At 36.2% G+C, this 22145-nt stretch overlaps 1 protein-coding gene across 12 annotated transcripts in view; it reads left to right on the top strand.

Moving 5' to 3' along the window:
• ABI2 (abl interactor 2) overlaps positions 1 to 22145 on the top strand; it is a 72522-nt gene that overhangs the window by 24577 nt on the left and 25800 nt on the right. For 4 of the 12 annotated variants that reach the window (XM_069781636.1, XM_069781638.1, XM_069781640.1 and 1 more), the window contains exons 2-4: positions 5703 to 5870; positions 14239 to 14415; positions 18182 to 18199. In XM_069781636.1, coding sequence (XP_069637737.1) covers positions 5703 to 5870; positions 14239 to 14415; positions 18182 to 18199 — 363 coding nt within the window. The remainder of the gene's footprint in view (positions 1 to 5702; positions 5871 to 14238; positions 14416 to 18181; positions 18200 to 22145) is intronic. The other 8 variants (XM_069781637.1, XM_069781639.1, XM_069781642.1 and 5 more) reach the window with 2 other exon arrangements.

Here is a 22145-nt window from a genome sequence, read left to right on the forward strand (position 1 = left end):
AATGCATTAAATTCTCAGTTCCTTTCTAGCCCTGCGTTTTGTGCTCCGTATGCCTGTAAGATTTCATTTTACTGTTCATATAGCCAAATTATTTTGGCATTTTGCATACCTTACTGCATGTTTTATTCTCCCATCTGCCCCACACTCTCCATCGAGTATAATTTTCTCTTATTTGTAATTTGGTTTTATATTTGTTTTTGTATAAATACAAAAGTTTGTATTTCCCTAGGCAGGAGAAAGAACACTGAGAGGTTTAATTCCTAAATTAAAAGGATATCTTATATAGTCAGCAGTCCAGGCCATTTCTTATTCAAATCTGATAATGTAATTATGCTATGTAAATGGAACTTTCAGAGTGGCTAGAAAAAGTAATGCCTAGGCTTTGCATCCTGACATGAAAAGTAGTCATCTTTGCACTTGGTGCAGGTTGAATTCCACATCCTTTCTAATGCTAGCAATTTGGGTTATACAATCTAATATAAAAATGAGAAGTTTTTTCAAGTGAACATTTGTATCATCATTCCTGAGCTGTATTAGACTTAGTGTCCATCTTTGTTTGGACTGGTATGTGAAAGTGGAAACTTAATAATTCTCCAGTGTTTGAAAGCAAGCACATACTGTGTATGTAATCCATGCCTTTTCTGACTGTGAAGTCTGTGCATTTGTAGCTGACTTGAATGACTTCGATCTTCTGTTATCTAAAAGCCCCAGCTCCGTATAGAGTAGTCACTGTAGTCTATGTTGTAGCTCTCAGACGGGATCCATCCTGTGAAATATTTCCATCTAGTCTATAGTTTTGTTGTGTTTTGTTTTCTGGAGGAGGCAAAACAACTGTTTTAGTAGTGGGTGCTTCCTACAAATGGAAGACATTCTCCAGGGGAGGGCTGGGCAGAGCAATAGGTGCTGCTGTGGCTAAGTGCATGGGGTACCACTTCCCGCTGCAACAGAGGTAGCCTCTCCCAGTAGCAGCTGACACCATCCTCATCCCATATGTGGGTGGCAGGAGTATCAGATGAGCTCTCTGTGCTGAGTTAAAATGGTGCTCTTAGTTACTGCTCACTGAGAGCAGGAGAAAAGGATGCTGCTTTGTGACTCAGCATGGACCACCTGATGTATGGATTGTGTGGAGAAAAATGATAAACAGAATAGATGCTAAGCTGCTGCATGTGAATTGGATAAGGTGGGCACAGAAGACATCAATGATCCAAACATTTTAAATTTTTAAGGCTGTGAAGATGATCCAGCTGTGGTGCTAAGTATCTTCTTAACATTGTCTGAAAAGTCGAAGCTGGAAGTTTAAAAGGTGGAGATGCAGCAGCATTCTTAACACAGTTAATGGAAAAATATTAAGGGAAACAAATGAGGCACTGTCCACAGGTCTTGTGAAAAAAAAGTTATAGGTAGTTGAGGGCTGGCAAAACTGCAGTGATATCTACTTTCCAGCACTTGTTCCTTTTCTTTAGCAAGTGAAGCAACTCTGGATAGTTCTTCCCTCTTTATTCTTGATTGTGTGCTTCCCTGTGTTTCTGTGGCTATGCAGTGGTTTGGATGAGGGAAAACTCATATTTTGGTTTACGGATCAGATAATTTTTGTTTGGGACTCGCCTCCTGGTCTAATTTGCTACAGCAAAGGGAGTGTGCAGCTTCTGTTGGGGACCTCTACCTCCACAGGTACTGTTGATGAAACTAGAACCTGAGTCCATAATACATGATTAGTTGCTCAGACCATGATTTAGTAAACGTCATTTGCTCTTCCTTTGTAACATCTACTTAGTTTTGCTAGGGCAAGTGTTTGCAAGTTTGCACGGCAAGGAATAATGGAATTGACTGGAGTTTAAAATAACCATTTGTTTCTTAGGTTTTTTTGTAAACTACATTAGGTACTCAAGCCACCACGCGGCCCTACAGATAAAGTACTGTCACAACAGAATGGATGTGTTAGGACTAGGAATGAGAGGCTGTCCATGTTGGCAGTGTTGTAGAAGACTTATTTGTCAAACGATGGCTTTGATTACTTAAATTTAATATCCATTTAAAAAAGTACAGATCAAGCTGATATAACAGTTGGAAGCGTTGCTTCTCTAAGTGGTGTGTGTATAGATGTTACGATGTCCATTTTTTTTCATAGGCCTGCAAAATTTTACATGCATGAGTGCTAGATTAAAGATATTTAAAAACTTTAAAATGGAGAGATATTCAATGGTCTGTTTCATGGCATTTAATTTAGGTCAAGGCACTGAAAACATACTTGCTACCAGTTCTTGATCATGCTGACTGCAAATGTTCTGAGAACTGAAGGGCTTCAAGGACCCTGGTTAATATCCTTAAGTATTCACTGTAACGAGTCTTCATTTTGTTATAATGAACATAGCAGAATATGTTTCTCTTTTTTTTTCAATATTCTACATAGAAACAGTATTCCATAGGTTACTGAAACTAGCGTTGAGAGGCTATCAGTTTGATTAAGGCCAGATTAGTATTTTTATCTTTCACTAGAGAATTTTGGTAGATGTGGATATTGAAAAAACTTTTTGCCTGCCTTACAGTCAGGCATGAAGCATATTGGCTGGTATTTTGTTGTTCTGAAGATCAGAGTATCAGACCTTAGTTTGATGAGGGTTATGTTTGAATTTGGTTTACTGATAACTTGAAATCATTATCTTATTTGCAGGAATATCTTTAGTTACATAGTTACACACTCAGATAGTTACCAGTGTACCATTTAGTTGTCTAAATCTGTTGCTAGGTTTGAGCATGGCAACAGTTGTAAGCAATATAATTTGATGGCTATCGGAAATATACATGGGGAGCTTTTTACACAGGAGCATATGATAAGTTACCATCTCTGGAAGTCTGCTTTCCAAATTGAAAGTTAGATTTCATACTAAACACAACTTACTGTTTAAAGTTATATTTTAACTGACATTTATTATTACATCTCCACAGGGGAACTTTAGATTTGCTATAAGTATTCCAGACTGGTTCCTAGTCATTGTGTGAGACCCAAGTTTTTACCTCTTCAAGGTTTTTAGGGTAAACTTAATTGTTTTAAAATGCTGTCATTAATTAATTTTGTTGTTGTTGTTGTGAAATGGCTTGACAACAGTGGGTTCAAACAGTCATTTTAATTTGAAAATTCAACATATTCTGCATCTTTCAGTATACAGGGAGAAAGTTCAAAGTTTAATTTTGCTGTGCCAAGCATGAGTGGAGTTTGCTTCACAGAATTTTGGGTTCTGTATAAAGGCATGCAGAGCAAATCATAGTTGTTCAGGTTATCAGCCAAATACAGAAACTAGACCTCTCAATCAAAAGGGTTTGTGTGCTAGTAACAGTTCCAAATGTGTTTATAGGATTGTTGTTTTACGAAATTTTTAATGTGTTTGAACATTGAGAAGCCAGTTCCTTGTTGGTTTGAATGGGTGTGAATGGGGGTGACTTGAATTTGCCTATTAGGTTATATCAGTGGAAGGACTAGCTCTGAACACATATTCATATTTGTGCTTCTTGAAGCAGTAAAACCATGGTAGAGGCTCATAATTTCTAAAATGATAGATTGTTTTCCTTTTGTTCTCGACACTTGGGCTATTAATGAAAAAAATATTGGGTTTGCTGGCTTCTACTCAGCTCTTCTGGATGTACAGTGTGCTAATGTAAATCGGCAGTTTCTGCTTCTATAAATAGACTTTGTCAGCAGCTGCAAAGCAAAACTGACAAGCTTCTGGTCATTTTTATTATTGCCATTCAGAAATAGTTTGAATAGCTGTGAAAGTGTCTGGTGGTATATATGCCTGCTGTAGTGATATTTGCAGACTGAGCTGAGGTTATGAGTAGGGAGAGGGAAAGAAAGAGTGTATTTGTAAGCCAGCAGTGTGAGAGTAGAGGCAAAGAGCTCTGTGTTCCTTCATTAGGGAGTCCTTAAGCTGAGTTTGAAGCTCTTTTATATAAAAGACATGCTGTCCGGCTGGCTAAAAGTCGTGAGTTCTTAAATGGGGTCTGGGGATAGCATTTGCCTAACTTCTTTATAGCTGGATATAAGGCAGCCTTTACAAGTTTGCTCTGTTGGGCAACATCATCATACTGTGCCCTGAGAAGCTGTCTCTTAAAATTTTCAATTCCTTCTGCTGCTGGGTCTGGTTTTGTCTGCTGCATGGGAAAGAAACAGCTAGGCAAGAATGCTTACATTCTACAGCATTCCTCCCCCTCCTTCACCATCGTGGGAGCTCTTGTATGGCTGAACAGCAACTGCTGCTGTCCTCCTTTCTAGAAGCAGACTAGGAAGTGGTACCAGTGTGGCCTGCAAAAAGGAATGCTGACAGGCCAACCGAGTCATCATTGTTGTTTGTGGACAGAGGAAAGGTTGCCAGGAAAGAAAAAATACTGAATATCTTTCATGTGAGCTTTTAATTGAAGTCCTGTGTCTGTGTTTACATGTGTGGGTGGTTTTTTTTTTCTTGAAAGGTAGCAGTCTTCTTTTAAGGGTCTTACTACAACATCTCAGGAAATACCTTTGGCTGTAAGAATTATTTTCCTGAAATAGATATGTCCTTACTTTCAGTGTTTCCCAAAGTACATATAATAAAATGGATGGTAGATTCAGCTTGTGCTGAAAGATATGGAATGATTTTATATTCCCCCTCTAATAAAAGCACATTTCTTGAATCTTGATACCCTACCTCTGTGAAAAATATATAAAGAAAAGGAAATTATGAAATACAGTATTATAATGGCAGGTGGGAGTAGAGAACATTTGTCAACTGTTGCTTTAGAAACAGCACCATCAGCCTGTGAGGTGGCTAAAGATCACCTAAAAGTGAAATTCAGGGTATTCCAAAGCCTTGGAAGCTGGAAAGTTTCTTAGCATCTTAATTGTATGTTTTACCAGTGCTTTAATCTGTATTCTTTGTACTGAATTAGATCTTGGTGATGTTAACTATTGTTCAAGGACAAACACAGAACCCTGACAACTAGACTTTTGGCTTATTATTTTTAATGTTGTTTGAAATGTATGTATGTTTTAAAACTTCTAATGGATGTCTTCTGGCTTGATAGCCTTGATATTTTTAGGTCCTCTACTACTAGAAAAATGGATCATACTAATTCTTCATAGAAGAAAATACTGACTGTGAAAAAGCACAAAATACGTTTAAAAAGAAAACATGGACTTGTTATTTTAAAAAATGAGTCCTCTCATTTTATTCAGCTACTATTTTAAGGGAGTAATTATAGTTCATTCACTGTGAACGACCATTTGTGACAATAATGAGGTCCAAATAATTGGGAGAGATGAGGAATATGGTATTTGGCAGATCCTTGCAGGCTGTTATGAGATCTAATTGAAGTACAAAGTTTAGAAGAACTAAATAGTTCTAAATAATGCAAAGTTTAGCAGAACTAAAGAATAAGTATCTCAGAGTGTTTTTAAAGTTTATGGCTAAATACTGTATAAAAAGTTGCACTTTAAGTATTTCAAGAAAAGATGACCATGTTGTATACTAGCTTAATTCCTTTTATAAAGTATAGAAGCTCTTAAAACACAAAGTATCTTTTGTGGAATGAATGGAAAGCGGGAAAAATGGTAACTTCGATGTAGAATTAGTTTGACTTGTGTAATTCTTTGTGCTTTAAAGACAGGCCAAAGACATTCCAAGAATCTTTGTGTGAGAGACTTTAGTAAATAAACCTTTTATTTCTGCTTCTAGTCAGCAGATAAGCAGCGAGCCCTGGAAGAAACCAAAGCCTACACAACTCAGTCATTAGCAAGCGTAGCCTATCTGATCAACACTTTGGCCAACAATGTTCTCCAAATGCTGGATATCCAGGCATCCCAACTTCGACGCATGGAGTCTTCAATCAACCATATTTCACAAGTGAGACTTTTTTCCTGATTTGTTCTTGAAATTACATAGCAAGTAAAACTCTCACCTGACATTTTGTGAATGAGAAATATAGTTGCATTTAAAACAGAAGGATGCATTTCTTCTCATAGTAATTCTGGGAATGGGTGTCATTGTGTGATCTTGTATCTCTGTTAGTGTAAGCATTTTACATGGGAAAAGAGGTTAAATGTATTCTTGGCCAGTTTATTGTTTGGAGAGTGGGCCATTCTACTTAAGTGAAAAGCACAGAAAAATTGGTAATTGAAAAATCAGTATATTATGTTAAGGGACAGATTAAGCTTTCCAACTCCTGTTTGGTGACTTACTGCACTTAGTATTTATTGGCTACAGGCACTTAAAATTAAAAGAAAGAAATATGAAATGGATGGTGGAAAACAATACGTGTCATCTTTTTAATTTTCCTGTTGCTGTAATACTGGCATCTAATGACAAAAGCATAGATGACAAGAATACTTTGTTCCTGGCTTTTCTTAATAAAATGTACTTTGCAATGACATGAACAGAAGGCAAAATTAATGTTTCAGGTTTGTGCATGGCTGGAGAACTCCTGCCATTGTTTGCAGTTTTTCTGAGCAGCAATAAACTAAGCTACTATTATCAGGAACCCATGTCCCATCACCACACTGATGATGAGAGAATTTTGACTGCCAGAGTGGGCTGAGGATGGATGATAGATTTAGTGGAGGTTTACATGCCAATGACAGATTAAAAGAGAAATTAAGAGCAATGATACAGGGCTTTCTGTTTTTCTGTTACTGGAGAGTTGATTGGCATCCTTACTGAATATTTTGTGTCTTATTTGATCGATAGATTTTGGCTGCTAGGGTTTCTTGATTTCCATGTGATAATGTCATAAATTAAAATAAAGGATATTGTGGTATTTAGAAAGACATCTGAAAGTAGGAGCTGTGTAAGGTAGGAAATAAGCAGATTGAGCTGGTCTGTTAACTTGCTCGTGCTGAAAGGGTTGCTAAGCTAGTAGAGGTTTGAACCAGCAAAAGAAGTGAATAATTTTATGCTAGCTTAATGGGCTGAATTGGCTCAGTGAGGGGTCAGATGAATTCCAGAGCAGGTACAAAGGAAGGGGTGGGAAGAATTTTCCCTTCTGGTAGTAGTACGCCATTAGATTGCCTCAGTTATCTCATTCAACTGCATCCTCAAAAACAAGCTGAGAAGTTTGATTTCTTCTGCTGCATGCTTCATGCTTCTTGTTAATCCATGGACAAGTCAATTCATTTTTTTTTTCCAGAAAATGTCACAGATTACTCTGTGTGTGTGTATGTATATGTGCCATATATATGCTCTGTGTGTGTATATATGTGTGTGTGTGCTTGTGTGTATATGTATATGTGCCATATATATGCTCTGTGTGTGTATATATGTGTGTGTGTGCTTGTGTGTATATGTATGTGCTTCTTGACAGGCTAGTGCCAGCTGACAAGTATTTCAACTATTTAAGAGCTCAACGCAAAAGACTGTATGTGAATAAAATTATTCGGATTCATTGGATTTTGTATTTTATAGATGTAGAAAGTTCATTTTGTCACACAGTTTCTGTAAAGTAGCTTTTTGGGGAAAGGGCCATAGCATTTTGATTTTTTTTTCCTTCTGAGAAGCTGAGATTTATGCAGATTGAGATGCTAGGTTAGATTGTCTTTGGCATTTATACAAAATGGCTAGTTATTTAAAATGGAGCACAAAATTACCAGCGCCCAACACCTAATGAAGATGTATCTGCCAAAATTCATAGGCTGCACTTGAACAACCAAAAGAAGTTAGGTTTGGGTTTTTTTTTAATATTGCTGTAAAATTGAAAATTGAGTGTGTTTTTCTGTTTTGTTTTGGGTTTTTTTTGAGTCTGCATCATCCATATGTAGGATGCTCCCAAATCTTCATGGAAGAAATGATATCAGAGGAGCAGACAGTATTTGAATTTTGGATATTACATACAGGAAGTGTGTTGATCCGAGGGACTTTATTAAGTTGAATTCAGTATGTTCAGAAATGGCTTCATCCCATGATACCAATGTTGTAGATGGTTATATAATCTGTCTTAATTTCAGTGGTTATTTTTCTTTTAAAAATGAATTTATTTTGTCATAATTTCTGTGTAATAAATAATTTCTTCTCAGGAAATTTGATTATACTTCTGGAACAAGCCTAACCTGCAGAAGACTTCCTGGGTCTTTTTTATGTTGGGTGTAAAGTTTAGTGGACTTTTTCTAGTACCGCTTAAAATGCCTCATGGTGCAATACCTCATTGCCAAGTTATGATTTCAGTCAGTCTGACTTGAAATGATGTCAGTAATGTAGAACAGAAAACATGTTGGTAATTACCATCTGCTCGCAGTGCATTAATGCTTTGGTCAGTAGGTATTGATATTTAAGTTTAGAAGACACTAATGCAAATTATGATCTCTGGATGTGTAATTCTGCTTTTAATTCTGATTTGGAATTTCACATATTCTCCAAAGAAGGGAGCAAAATCATTTGGCTTTTAGTAAGAAAACTTTTTCAAAAGTGCTTGTCTTGTTGAAGTGTAGCTCAAACTGAAAGAGACGTGATTAACTTTAGAAGATAAAATATTCTAGTTCTCTGTTCATTGATAGAATGCCAGTTTATGTCACTTTGTATGTTTCTTTCTAAATGCCAACTTAATGAAAGAGCTGAAAAGGAAGCTGATAATCATTTGTGGTTTTTCAGATTATATATAGGTCCTGAATAAGGAAATCATTACCATTGAAATTATTTTTATGCAAGTGATTAAGTGCTATTGGTTTAAAATTTAGGATTACTTTGATTTGGTCTGAAAGCTGATGAATCTGTTCTTATTTGCCTTCTTGAACCTTGTCCAGAACTAGATGATATGCAGTGTTTCATATTTGGCTTAAAATCTAAATCCTAAATACAGATCATCTGTATAAATATTTATACTTGTTAAAAAAACTGTGTTACAGTTTTCAAGTTAGCAGACACTGTGAAATGTTGCTAATGTCCAAATTCTTTAATTTAATATGGCAGATTGTCAGGTTTTAGCGTTTGTATGGTGAGAAATGTTTTTTCAGGTTTAGTTATAAAATACTCTTAGATAGCAAGGTCATCTTTAAAACTCTTCTCTGCTGCTAATTATATAAACAAGCATGTTAACATAAAGGTGAGTGATAGTGATGAGTTATCTCCAATGTCACTGCACGATGGAGAAATCTGCTTCATCTTCTTCTTGCAGAATCTGACTCCCATGATACCGGCTGTGAGAACAGGTATTGAGCAGACCACAGACTTAAACTTCTCTGTAGTCAGCATGTGTTGCTTAGCTGAACTGTAGCAATATGGGTGAGCTGGTTGGTCTCTGCAGGGAAGTTCACTTGGACTTTCCATTGATAAGTTAGTAAAGGCTTGTAACCATTTTCAGTTGTGTTATTCTTGCAAGTTACAAGAATATCCAAACTCTTTCCAAAATGGTAATGCAAGTCTAATTTTCCACAGTATATCATACCTGTTCATGGAGCAAGTAGCTTTTCAGCATTTTTGTATCATGACCTCTTTCTTTGTGTGTAAGTTCCATACAACTTGAGTTGAGGCAATTAATGTTACATTTCTAACATGTCAGAACTAGACAATTACTCATTTTAAAGTAATAATCCATTTCTCAGGGTAATTTGCAACTAGTTTGTTTAAATTCTATCAAATAAGCTTTAAAAAAAAAAAAAAAGCCCAGCAACACTAAATTTAAGCGACATTTTCTTCTAAGATTTTTTTAAACTTCATTTTAAAAGCCCAGACTAACAGACTGCCAATAAATCGATAAATTTAAATTGGAATGTTTTGAGGAGAAGAAGAAGAAGAAGAAATCGAGACTTCTGGAGACTTTTATTTCTGAAATTTCACTACAGTTTAGACTTTCAAAGTGCTGTTGTGGTTTAACCCTGGCCAGCAATTAAGTACCATGCAGCTGCTTGCTCGCTCCCCCCCCAGCAGGTTGTGAGGAGAGAATCAGAAGAGTAAAAGTGAGAAAAATCGTGGTTTGAGATAAAAACAGTTTAATAACTGAAATATAATAATAATAATGATGATGATGATGGTGATGATAATGAATTGTAATGAAAAGGAAAATAACAGAAAGAATTAAAACCCAAGAAAGAGAAGTGATGCAAATGAAAACAATTGCTTACCACCAACTGACCAATGCCCAGCCAGTCCCTGAGCAGCGGCCCTTCTGCCAACCTCCCCCCAGCTTTATATTGCTGAGCATGACATTGTATGGTCTGGAATATCTCTTTGGGCAGTTGGGGTCAGCTGTCCCCCCTCCCAACTTCTTGTGCACCCCCAGCCTCCTCGCTGGTGGGATGGCGTGAGGAGCAGAAAAGGCCTTGACCCTGTGTAAAGCACTGCTCAGCAGTAAGGAAAACATCTCGGTATTACCAACACTGCTTTCAGCACAAATCCAAAACATAGCCCCATAGCAGCTACTATGAAAAAAATTAACTCTACACCAGCCCAAACCAGCAGAAGTACTAATTTAATACTTTGAGAAATTTCACTTCCAGGTAGAAGAAAATATTTCTCAAAACTCCGAGTTCAGTGACTTTTAAGTGAAGTGGTAAATAGTGTTAACTTTGGAATCCCAGAAATGATTTAATGTTTTTTCTATTTTAATCTTTACAGATCTTGAGGCTGTTTTTATTGAATTCAGTATGGAAACTTGATTTTTCAAAATGGCCAGAAAATTCCTAATAGGAAAAAATGCAGTGGTTTATACCTTTTTTTTTTTTTTTTCCCCTTAAGCTATCCCTTGGCTTATTGCAGGCATCTTGGAAAGCATATGAAAAGATGATAGTAATGAACCTAACGTCTAACAAACTGTCATTTAAAAGCTTTTGCCAAAGGTAATGGAGCTATGGAGGAAAAAAAAGCGTAGTAATGCTGTCAGGAGTCTGAAATTTCTTGTTAGAAAACAGTGTTTTAAGTTACAGAAGGGCACAGTGCATCTCATCTGCTTTTCCTGACAGACTCTCCAAGTCAGGTGTTTTGTTAGTCCAGCTCTAACCCCAAAAACTTCTCAGTAGAAGTTTCTAAACTGCTGAATAAACATTCTGCTAGCATTCTTCTGTCTCACTTAAGGGATTTATGATAGATAGTACTGGAAGCAATAATTACCTGTGTGTTGGGGATAAGTATAGTAGCAGGTTAATCTTTGTTCCTTTCTCTACTAATCAAATACCACAGTGTTCCTTTCTGCTGTTTTATAGGTGTCTTAAGATCTTATGACTCCAGTAGTCTACTAAGCAAGAAAATGAAATTTTTGAAAAACTTGCCAGCAAAATGCTTTTCAATACAATTTTAGGAGTATATACCATAATTAGGTGCTGGTTTTATACTCTTAGTCATTCCATAGCTATTCAAGGTAAAAAAGATGTTCTGAGTCATCATGCAAGAGAATTCCCATTAGATGACCTTCAGGTTTTAATTAGGTTTTATGCATTTCATTGTTTGTTACTGTAGTCATGCCTCACTGATCACCATAGTCCTTAAGGAAACCATTTGTACTCACAACTCCTATGAATAATTAAAAAACAACGCTTTTCATTCATAGAAACAAGTTTTCACAGTGCCAAGATACCATTGCTACAATAACGTGCATTAAGTATCTGTACTCACACTGTATTTACAGATAATTGCATAAGAAAATACTAAAAGAACATCTTTGAAGTTGCAGTGGTCAAGCACTTGAAATGGAGAGAAAGGAAGAAATCCTCTTGCCAACACTGCACTAATTACTTTACTTTCTTTCTGATTTGTAGATCAAAATTAAGGCTCTGAGAGCATAGTGTCCAAGGCATAAACTAGTTTTGAATGACCAGATTCAGACCCATAAGGTTCTGATGCTTCAGTACATTTGAAACATCATATAGCATTTGAGGTGCAGCTGAGGTTGTTCAACATTCTAGCAAATGGTATCAGAGGCCTGTGAGACAACATACAAGGGTCAGTGTAATGTTTCTGCAGTTCTCTAGTGACATGTCTAGATCACAGATGAAGTCTGAGATAATCATAGAGATTGAATTTCTCAGTGGTATTAAACATGAGACTGTCCTCCAAGTTGTTGCAGTCACATACCATTCGCTTGTCAAGAAAGTACGTGCTTTCTAACTCCTCAAGAGATGAGGTGAGGATTCTATAGACGGTCTCTTTGGTCTGACAGCTGCTTGTTCCACAACTTCTCCTTCCACTATGCTGCAAAAGCACAGGTCTGGCACAGAGAAGGGATAAAAACCTGTGATGGAATATAAAATATTGAATCTTATCCTGATGCAGAATGGTACGCTTTTGGTACTCTGGCCTGGAACATGTTTATGTGCTCTGTTTGGACTGGTGCTTGTACAATCAATAATATGGTAAGAGCTATGAAGATCTGATCTGCACTGTTGTATTGGGGGATGGTATATAGACCTGGTCATCACAGGGAACTTCAGGAAGGACTCTGGCAAAATTGGTTGGAGAGCGGTTTAGTTGTTTAGTAGTCGTAGAAGTATATGTGTTTCTGTTAAGCTTGTATGAACAGTGAATTTCTGCAGAGTTTATATATTGGCCAAATCTGGGTGAGTTTTTGTGAGGGTGATGGAGGATATGTCCTAGATAGTTTAACTACCCCTATTAAATTTCAAATCATTGCTCAATGAACTCAAGCTTTCCAAAGAGAGGGTTGCCAACAGATTTTGACCTTGAATAATCTATTTTTTCTATAGCTGTGTTTTAAGAAATAGCTGTGCAGCTTTAGTAGAAACCTTACAGTTCTAGGCAGGTGGTACCAGAGGTGGCAGAAATGTACATGACAAAGCCATTTTCAGTGTTTAATTTTAGCAAAGTTGCAAGATCTTGAAAATATGTTGCTGGAAAATACTAGGTAATCTTGATAGATAGTAATTTAAGCTTCCATATAATGCCCTTGGTATTTGTGGAAATTTTTCTCTGGAAAGAATGTGAAGAAACAACTTCTTGGAAGTGTTGGGGTTTTTTGGGGTTTTTTTGTTTGCTTTTTTAAAAATTTTTGTAGTTTTAAAGGTTGTGATGGTTGCACAAGGTAATACAGGGTCCATTTTGCTTGTTTTGCTATCAGTAGCACAAAAAAAGGGGTAAAACAGTGTAACCAACCCCACTGCCCCAGTCCCTGCCCACAGAGAAATAAAATTTTAAAAATGTGTGTTCTGAAAAGGAGTTCTCATTTATACCTGTTCCTTAGTTACTGCAGAGCCTGTCTCCTAACTGTGAAAAGTCTTCCTGGTGCCACTTACGGTCACTAAAGTGGTAACAAGAAATCCTATGAATGTTTAGAAATCCTAATGGTGGTGATTCTGGCTGTTTTCTTACTTTTTTTTTAGCCTGTAGCTAAAATGTTTGTTCACAAATCTGGTCAATTTCCTATAAGGAAAGCTGTTTTGTGAGCAAGGAATTATTTTTGTTTTACATGATGCAAGCAACTCCGTCCACCATTATTTTAAGAGATTTTACTTTCCTGGAAAGGATACATAAACTTTTTGGTAACTTTTTCCTAGTCTTGTTACCAAACAAGATTCAAGTACATGTTTTTAGGCAACAAATTTTCAGCAGAGCTTTGTCTTACACTAGAGATTCTGCTGTGGTACTTGTTGTAATATGAGGAGGGAGGGATTTTCAGTGTTGGCCTTAGGCACTCTAAGTGAAGGCACTGGACTTAACCACTGACTTCATTGTGGATAAATTAGTACTGAGCACCTTCTAAAATCTAATCATTGCTTTGTGATGAGTGATTTGTAATGACTGAAATATTTTGTCCATTTGTCTGAGTGAAATTTTATTCTATCATATAACTAACTACCAGTCCTAGTTTAGCAAACTGTTTTACAGTGTAAGAAAACCCTGCTTATGGCTTGTTTTTCAGGTCATAAAAGTTAAGGTTTGGAAAGGTATCCTTACACTTCATCTAGTTGGAGGCTATTTCAAAGATGACCTTAGAAACCAACTGTAAAATTAAGAAAGCTAATTGAAGGAATCGTATAAAACAGTGTCAGTAAATTAATGGGAACTACTAAGAATAGAAAGGAGGAGGAATTTTGCTAAGTTGTAAAGAATGGGAGTAACAGAAAACCCAAAGAACCTGTAGCTATTAGTGTGGGTTTAGAGGTGGCAAGTTCAACAGTAAATTGAACAAAGACGATGTAATCAAATATATGTAGTGATATGTTTAGCACAGTATAAAGAGATCTTCGAAACATTGGAACTGATTCAAATTTTTTTTTTTTATACTGACTCTGTATTCAAATGCATACCACTGTTAGTAAATACACTGCGTCTTTTGTAGACGGTGGACATTCACAAAGAGAAAGTTGCTAGAAGAGAAATTGGTATCTTGACTACAAACAAAAACACCTCAAGAACTCACAAAATCATTGCACCAGCTAACTTGGAGCGACCAGTTCGCTACATCAGGAAACCTATTGATTATACAATTCTAGATGATATTGGACATGGAGTGAAGGTAGGTGATATTGTTAAAACAGCCAAACTGCAAATACATTGTCTTTGTATATTTTCAAAATAACCTGATGCTTTTCATGGTAATATACCAGTTTCTCCTTGCCTGGCCAGTGTGTGTATAAACGTAAGAGGAGTCCTGTCCAATTTGCAGTTGCCCCTTTCCCGTTCCCTTGCCCCGGTGTTTCTAAACTTTGCAAACTCACTGAATCTTATTTCTGAGGATATTCATGACTATGGGTTTCACTTTTTAAAATGCTTCTGAATACCTACTTGTGTGATGCTGCCATTATTGTTTGAATCAGTTGCCAGGGATATACCTGAGAACTGAAAGGCTAATGACAGTCACTTTTCTGCCTGAATTAGCACCACAAAGTATGATCTAGCTGTAATTGCCATTGGTTTACTTTGAAGCTCACCCAAATAAAGGGTTTGTATGAGAAGTATTATGCGCTCCCTTTTCTTCTTTCTGTCAGAGTCAGTTCTACCCATATCCTGTGGTGTGCTTTGTCTCTACAAATTTTGTGCCATATGGGGTTTCAGAATGGGAATATTGCTGCCAGGTTTGAAGTCAGCTGGTTCTCCCTTTTAAGACCAGGAAAAAGGAGGACTTTCAGGGCAAAGATCAGACTGAGACACAACTGGTGGCTGTTGTATGCAAGCATTAGATCAGTGTAGACAACAGCAGTAATATCATGTGCAAGATTAGATATGCATTTTTAAGAGCGCATCCTGAATGTAAACACAGTCTTAGCAGGTGTGAGCTCATTGTTAACTTGTGCCAGGAAAACAAATATGGAAATGAGAACACTGACAGTGTTAAAGTTCCAGGAGAAGAAAGGTAAATAACACAAAGCTGTGTCATTTTTACATGACAAACTAACAAATCTGTAAACCTGCTAAGTAGCAGTAAGGTAAGATGCTTCTTCCGGTGAAAGTACACCAGAATTTCTTTTGCTTGACAGCTAACTGCATTAGGTTATCTATGTAGTTCAATTTGAACTGTCTGCTTGGATAGCCTTTTAAATGGCAATAGCTTGTTTAAGCAAACAATTAAAATTCAAATTCTGAACAGTCCAATTTAAATCTTTCACAAGCAATTTTACTCAAAGTCTTCTCAACATCCTGTTCGTTAACAGAAAGTCTTTTTCCCCCATTTCTTACCAAAAGAGTTAACCTCAGTTTGTAGCTCTAAACAGATTTTAAAAAGACAAGTGACTCTAAGCTTGATTTGGAAAACCAAACCAAATCAAACCAAAAAACCCCAGCATTCATAACTACAGTTTTGACCAGGAAATTATTATCAGTCTTCTGTTAAAATCTACTGCCAATTTTTATAGATTTTGAATTTATGCACGTCAGCAGAACTCCTTCTGGATATGGATGGAGCATATTAACCTGTAGGATTACTGTTGCTAATATTTTAATGATCACTTTTGTTTTAAGGAGATTATTTTAGAACTCATTAAAGAATAGTTTTTAATTGCTCTGCAGCACAATCGTACTTAGCACTGGCTCTAAACCACTGTAATTGGTATCCCACTTACCTCAATGTAGCATAATCGTACTCGCTGTGATGCAATGAATTACGTTCTTCTGAAAGAACATAGTTCATCAAATGGATGATGACTCAAATGTGTATTTGCATCCATTTGTTATGCTTATGATATGCTTGAAACATCTCACAAATTATATATATACAATGTACTATAACTAGAAAATGAAAAAGTATTGTGTACTTGTGAAACAATAAGCAGAGAACTTGAAATCATGCTATCCTTAAGATCCATAGATGTGTTCCAATCAGGTTAATCCTGTGTTCAGCACAGAAGAAAGAACCACTGTCTTGCTGATGGGGAGAAAGTGGCCAGTTGTGCTTATGAACCTGTTGTTTTTGTTCTGCTTAAGTAACTACAGATTAGCAGATTAGTTTACTAGCTCTCTGACTGGAGAACAAAGAAAAAAAGAAAAGGGATAGGAGCTTTAAATTTACCTATTTATAGCTCTTTATTGCTTGAGCTGTGGCATTTTTCCCTTCAAATGAGTATTCAGAAGGAGTTATTGCATAAATAATACTAAAGTTTCAGTTAGCAGCAGGATGCCTTAGTCTGCATTCTTTGTCCTTTTTCTGCTACAGGGCTTCCTCTCTAGTACCTGGACCCAGAATTATGCATTGTCAGGACAATCAAAGAGCTAATGCAGCAGGCATTCATTGCAGCCCCTGAGAAAGATGGCAAACTGGACAGAGAATAATACAGGAGATAATACAGGGAGCATCCTTGGCCAAGAAATCCAGTATGCCATGTTGAGAGAAGTAGTGTAAGTGCTTGAGTGCCTATTCCTTCCATTCAGAAATTCGAAGCATCAGTGAATGCCACCTTCAGGAAAAGGTGCTCTACAATATAGTTACTTAATAGGTGAGAGAGAATTTAAGTGCCACTATATCATTCCAGTAGTCTCTCCTCATCTCTCCCTGAAGCTACAATGCTGCAAAAATCTGAAGAACCTTTTGTCTGAAAGAGATTTGCTTTCAATTTTTTTCAAATTGAGTTTCCTGAGCTACAAAGTCTTCCAATCTGTTCTTCCCTCCAAAGAGTTCTTTAGTCAAGAGGATGAAAAAAAACCAACAAAAAAGCTTGATCCATTCAAAGTGGTGTGTATTAAAGGCACCGTAATTATCAGGCAGTGCTGCTGAAGAAAAGGTCTCTGCTCATGGACCCTCTAATGTAACTGTATGCAGCAGAGACTGTTTTGGTTAATAGATCTGTGGAACTTTAAACTCAAAGACAGGAGATTTTCTAGTAAATCAGATTATGTTTCTTTTTTAATACATTAGGGTCTCTTCTAAATGGTTGAAACAGAGTAGTCACTCTGGTTGCTCCACTGTTGAGATTCTCCATATTTAATGTTTGGTGTTACAAAAAGTGTATGAAATGTAATGATATGTTTAGATTAGCTGAACTGAAAACAGATCAAATGATATTCAAATAGAAAGACTAGTATTTTTGAAAAAATTATTATGGCGAAAGAAGGTACATGGTATTGTGCGACTAAGATGTAGGACTTAATGTCAAAAAGCTAGCACTTAGGCTTTAAAATAAGATTTAGCGGTTTGTTCATGTCTTAATATATTTAGAAAATTTAGTTTAGAAAATACTGATATGTGGTGCAGTATACATATAGAGTGCTGTACTTCTTACAAGATGTAATGATTTGCTCTTGATCTTTGTTAGAGAGAGATCTCAGGGCACCAGGTTAAGAGTTAACTAACAGCATTGTCTAGAAAAGAACATATATTAGCTTTCATATTCTAGAGGTTTCTTTTTCAGCTAGTTGTAAATATGCTAATGCATGTAACAATTTAAATGAGCTCAGGGTATTGATAAGGCTATTTTTTGACAGCTCAAATAAATTAATCTCTGAAGTTAATCCATCTAGATCTCATGATCCATTCTGATAGAAGCTGACTTTTTGTTAGCACTGTAGGAACTTGAATAAACAGTGTACAAGCATTTGAGCATTAATTTTAAGTTGTTAATATAAAGGCTTTGTGGTCAATGTATATTAAAAGTTTCAGCTTGAAAATCTTTTGTTCATGACACATTCTGCTTTAACCACTCTTTCTATGATCTACTGATACATTATTTTGTTAATGCTGAATGCTTAACTTTTTTCTTTCTTTTTCCTTTCTCTTCATATCCTGAAGTTCCAACTAACCTTTCAATGCTTTTTTTCCTTACCTCTTTTATTTGCTCCATTTATGCATTAAGTGGTTGCTTAGATTTAAGGTAAGAAACCCCAGGGCTGGATTTCCATTCTTATTATTCTGAGACTATTACACACGGGGAGATGATTAACATGAATGTTACTGATTGTTTAAAACAACACCCGCTCTCCCTCCTGTATATCAGACCTTCTGTTGAATGATTTCATTGCAGATAAACATTTTGTGATATAAATTGATGTATTTATGTAAGGAAGCTAACACAGCTCATTTTAAAAGCTTTGTGGCAAAATACTGACTGCCTTCAACATATCTACCAGATCATTTACAAGGGAGGAATGTTGTGCTAACCTTGTGTAGACAAAAAGATACAGTGAATAGATAGCAGCTGAATATGAGCCTCCCCCTGTGTAATATTCTTTTTATCCTATATACGGTGTAAGTTATGATTTGATTTAGATTAATGTTTCAGTGTGAGATTGTTCAGATAATGGGCTCCAAAGGTGTGTAACAAACTCAAATCTGTATATTATTTTTTAAAGTTGCAGTATCCTTAATTTTTTCAGAAACTGCTAGCACTATTTAAATACTGAGAGGCACTCATACATGGAAATTTTCACAAATTTGGTAGTTATGTAAAATATTTAATAACTCTTAAACAACAAGCTAAGTGATTTATTTAGTTGAATATTAAATGAATACTACATCAAAGAACTCTGAAGTATGTCAAATTCTCAAGCATCTTAAAGAGGTTTAAATGCTAGTAGCCTTAGTGGCTGCAGAAGTAGCAATACAAAGCATTAAAACAATTAGACAAGCAGTTAAATGAAGTTACACGGTACTGTGCTGGAGTTCATAGTACATTAATTAATAGATAGGTTATAGCCTTTATTGAGTATTGTGGTATCATCCTCTTCCTGAAGCGCATCTGGTTTGGGGAAAGAGGGAACAAAAGTTTTTCAGTAGCAGCGCCACAGTTTTAAAGTGGGAACTGTATTTTAGAACATAGAATACTAATATGTAGTATGGGTACATTAATTAAATAAAGTTCCAAGTTGATGTGAAATATTTTTCATGACTAAGTATTTTCCATGACTGGAAAAAGCTGAAAGAAAATCCTGCACATTGCTGAAGAGATTGCCTGTAAAACCATGTATTACTGTAGATACCCCAATGATGTCCCTATGGAATTGGCCAGATGGTACTTTTAGTAAGATATTTAAGTGTATGTTGTGCATCTGATCACAATGGGAAATCTTTAAGAAATGAGAGATTTCTTGCATGTCATTTGAAATTTATTTTTACATAAGTGTGTGAGATACAGTATTTCAAGTCACGTAGTGTTTAAAAGCTTTTTATTTGAGAATTGCAAAATATATCTCCTCCCTGGCTCTTTCTGTCTATCCACACAAAATGGATACTTCTAATGCTGAATATGCCTTATTCTGGGTGCGGTTCATATTGGATGATGGTTTTCTCAGCGAACTTAAAAAAACAATTCGCAAACTCAGTTTTGTTTGTTGCTCTCTGCAGTTGCAGTTACAAACAAGTAAAGACCATCCTAAGAAAAATAATTTACGATTGTATAATTATAGATTATGTGTGAACTGCCATATCTGTGCATCATCTGCAGTGGTGATAAGAGTCTCTTCAGCTTTTCAGAGAAAATTATTTTTTTCTATTTATAGGTTTGGAATGAAAATAACACTTTTTTATTATAACTCCAGTTAAAATATTTCTTTATTTTTACTAGAGTAAACCTGATCAGAAATTTGATTTGGGAAATCACAATATATCAATCAACTTCTCATTGCCAAAACATGTGGGTTAAAAAAAAAGAAGAAAAAGGCAGCGCAGCACCTCTCAGTAGACCTAAGTCACTCTTTAAGTCTCACTATAGTCACTGTGCATCAGCCTGAAAGAAGAAAACTAAAAGGCAGCTACTAACCCTAGTTCCATGTGAATAATAATTTTACTTCACTTACGAGAAGTTGGATATGAAGTGTTTAGCCTGCATTTATTTTTCATGGCTGCAAAGAAACCTTAGTCTTAGCTAACAGTTACAATATTAAACTGACTGACTGTAGCAGGAGTAACTGTGCTTGTGTCTGGGTAGCTTAAATTTACATTTTAAACAGATTTTGAAGAAAATTCCGATTACAAGTCAGAGGAGTATTTGTAGCATCTCCTGTCAGCAAATCAATTGAAAATGACATTTTTTTAAGCCTTTTTATATTTACCAGATTTGGTTCTTCAATTACTTTACGTAGGTGGATGTGGTAAAAACAAGTAAACTCACTTGCTGAAGCTTCTACTTGTGGTCATTTGCCAAGACAGGGTTGAAATTTAGACATTTCACTTCCCTATCAACCGGTTAATCAACTGACAAACATATGGTTTAGTTAGACATGCAGAATAAGTATTCAAGTGGCTAAGCACAGCCTGAAAAGGAATTTACTTTGAGGTAGCAGATGATGGGCCAAAAATCTGTTCATCCTCTCTAGCGTTAATGAGATGAAGCAAAGTGTGGGAAGGTAGTTTTCATTCAGCCTTAGGTTGTTTTTGCTGGAGTCAGGCATAAAACTGCTCAAGAAGTTTGGGTAGCTGCTTGAAGCTTCTGAATATAATCCATGGAACGTTACTGTTGGGACACTTTTTCTTATTAGATTTTGGGGAAAAGATGATTCTTTTGACATCCTGAAAGTTCTAGAAAATCTGATGTGACCATAAAGCCCCACTTAAAAATTTCTGGGCTGAGTCCAATTTTGGCTCCTCCTGAGGTTTGATTGTGTGGAATATCTAGTATTTAGGATTTTTGGAAAAAAAAAATCACTTTGTTTTGGTAATTGAACTGACAATGAGATGTTCTTCAGAAGAGTAAAAATGTGGATTGAAATCTTTGTTGCAGGTAAGTGACTTACAGCCATGTAAATACACCGTGCATTTGTGCAAATAGTTTTTGCACGTCTGATGACCAGCTCTTACATCTGACCAACTATGTATTTCTGCACTTCTTGTTCAGTGAATTTTTTTGCTCATGAAAACTTTCCCAAGAATTGAATTGAATGAACTGCAGGATTTCTCAGTTTTAACCAGTTTCTTTCACTACAAATTTCTTGTACAGTGGAGTGCTAAAGAAGCTCAATCTGTTCAATGTTTATAAAAATGTAACTATGAAGGAAACACAGTCATATCTAGGACCATAAGAAGGTGATTTCATCACTGGGATCTATGGAAAACTCTTTGCCAAAAATAGAAGTTGGATAAATATGTCTTAATCATTCAAAAAATTAAACTTAAAATGATCATTTTCTAAGGGCTCTAGTCCAATCCCCTGTCATGTCTTGAAATCATCAGATGTTACCTTTCTAAAACTGACCCCGTAGCTCAATGTAGAAAATATTGGATGAAATACTATTGTACCCTTTTAAAATAGAATGGTCTGTAGTGGTCCATTTCTTTACAGTTCATTTTACAGTTGTTGCTGTGGAGCTGGATCTCAGACTATCCTCCAGGATGTGTTACTTACCAAGGATCTGCTTATTTGAAGTTGTTTGTGCAGTTTCTTCCTCAGCAAAACTTCAAATTCCAGCTCCAGTGCTGACAGAGTTACGGCTTTGGTAGAAGACATTTTCATCTGTAGTGCAGGTGCTTGCTAGTTCACATATAAAAAGCTTCTGCAAGGTATCCAGTAAAAAAAAAAAAAAAGCTTATCCAAGATCTCCCTAGAATTATTTGGTGCTCCTCCCTGTAATTTCAGTTGGTAATATTTTCTACTTTTTTGCTTCCGTTGGAAGAGGCAAGAAGAGAATGGAAAAAATCCCTGCATGCATTCTGCATAGACCCTGTGCACTACTTGTCGGTTCACAGGGTAGTCTTCCTGATTTTAGAACAGTCAGCTGTTTTGGTTTTTTTTTTCCTGAGCTTTGTGCCCAAACCATTATTGCCTCTCTTAATTTTTTCTTTTTTTAGCACAGTTGTGAGCTGTTTTGGCAGTTGTGAGCAAAGGC

The sequence above is a fragment of the Haliaeetus albicilla genome, chromosome 4 (assembly GCF_947461875.1).
Source record: "Haliaeetus albicilla chromosome 4, bHalAlb1.1, whole genome shotgun sequence".
NCBI lineage: Eukaryota > Metazoa > Chordata > Aves > Accipitriformes > Accipitridae > Haliaeetus > Haliaeetus albicilla.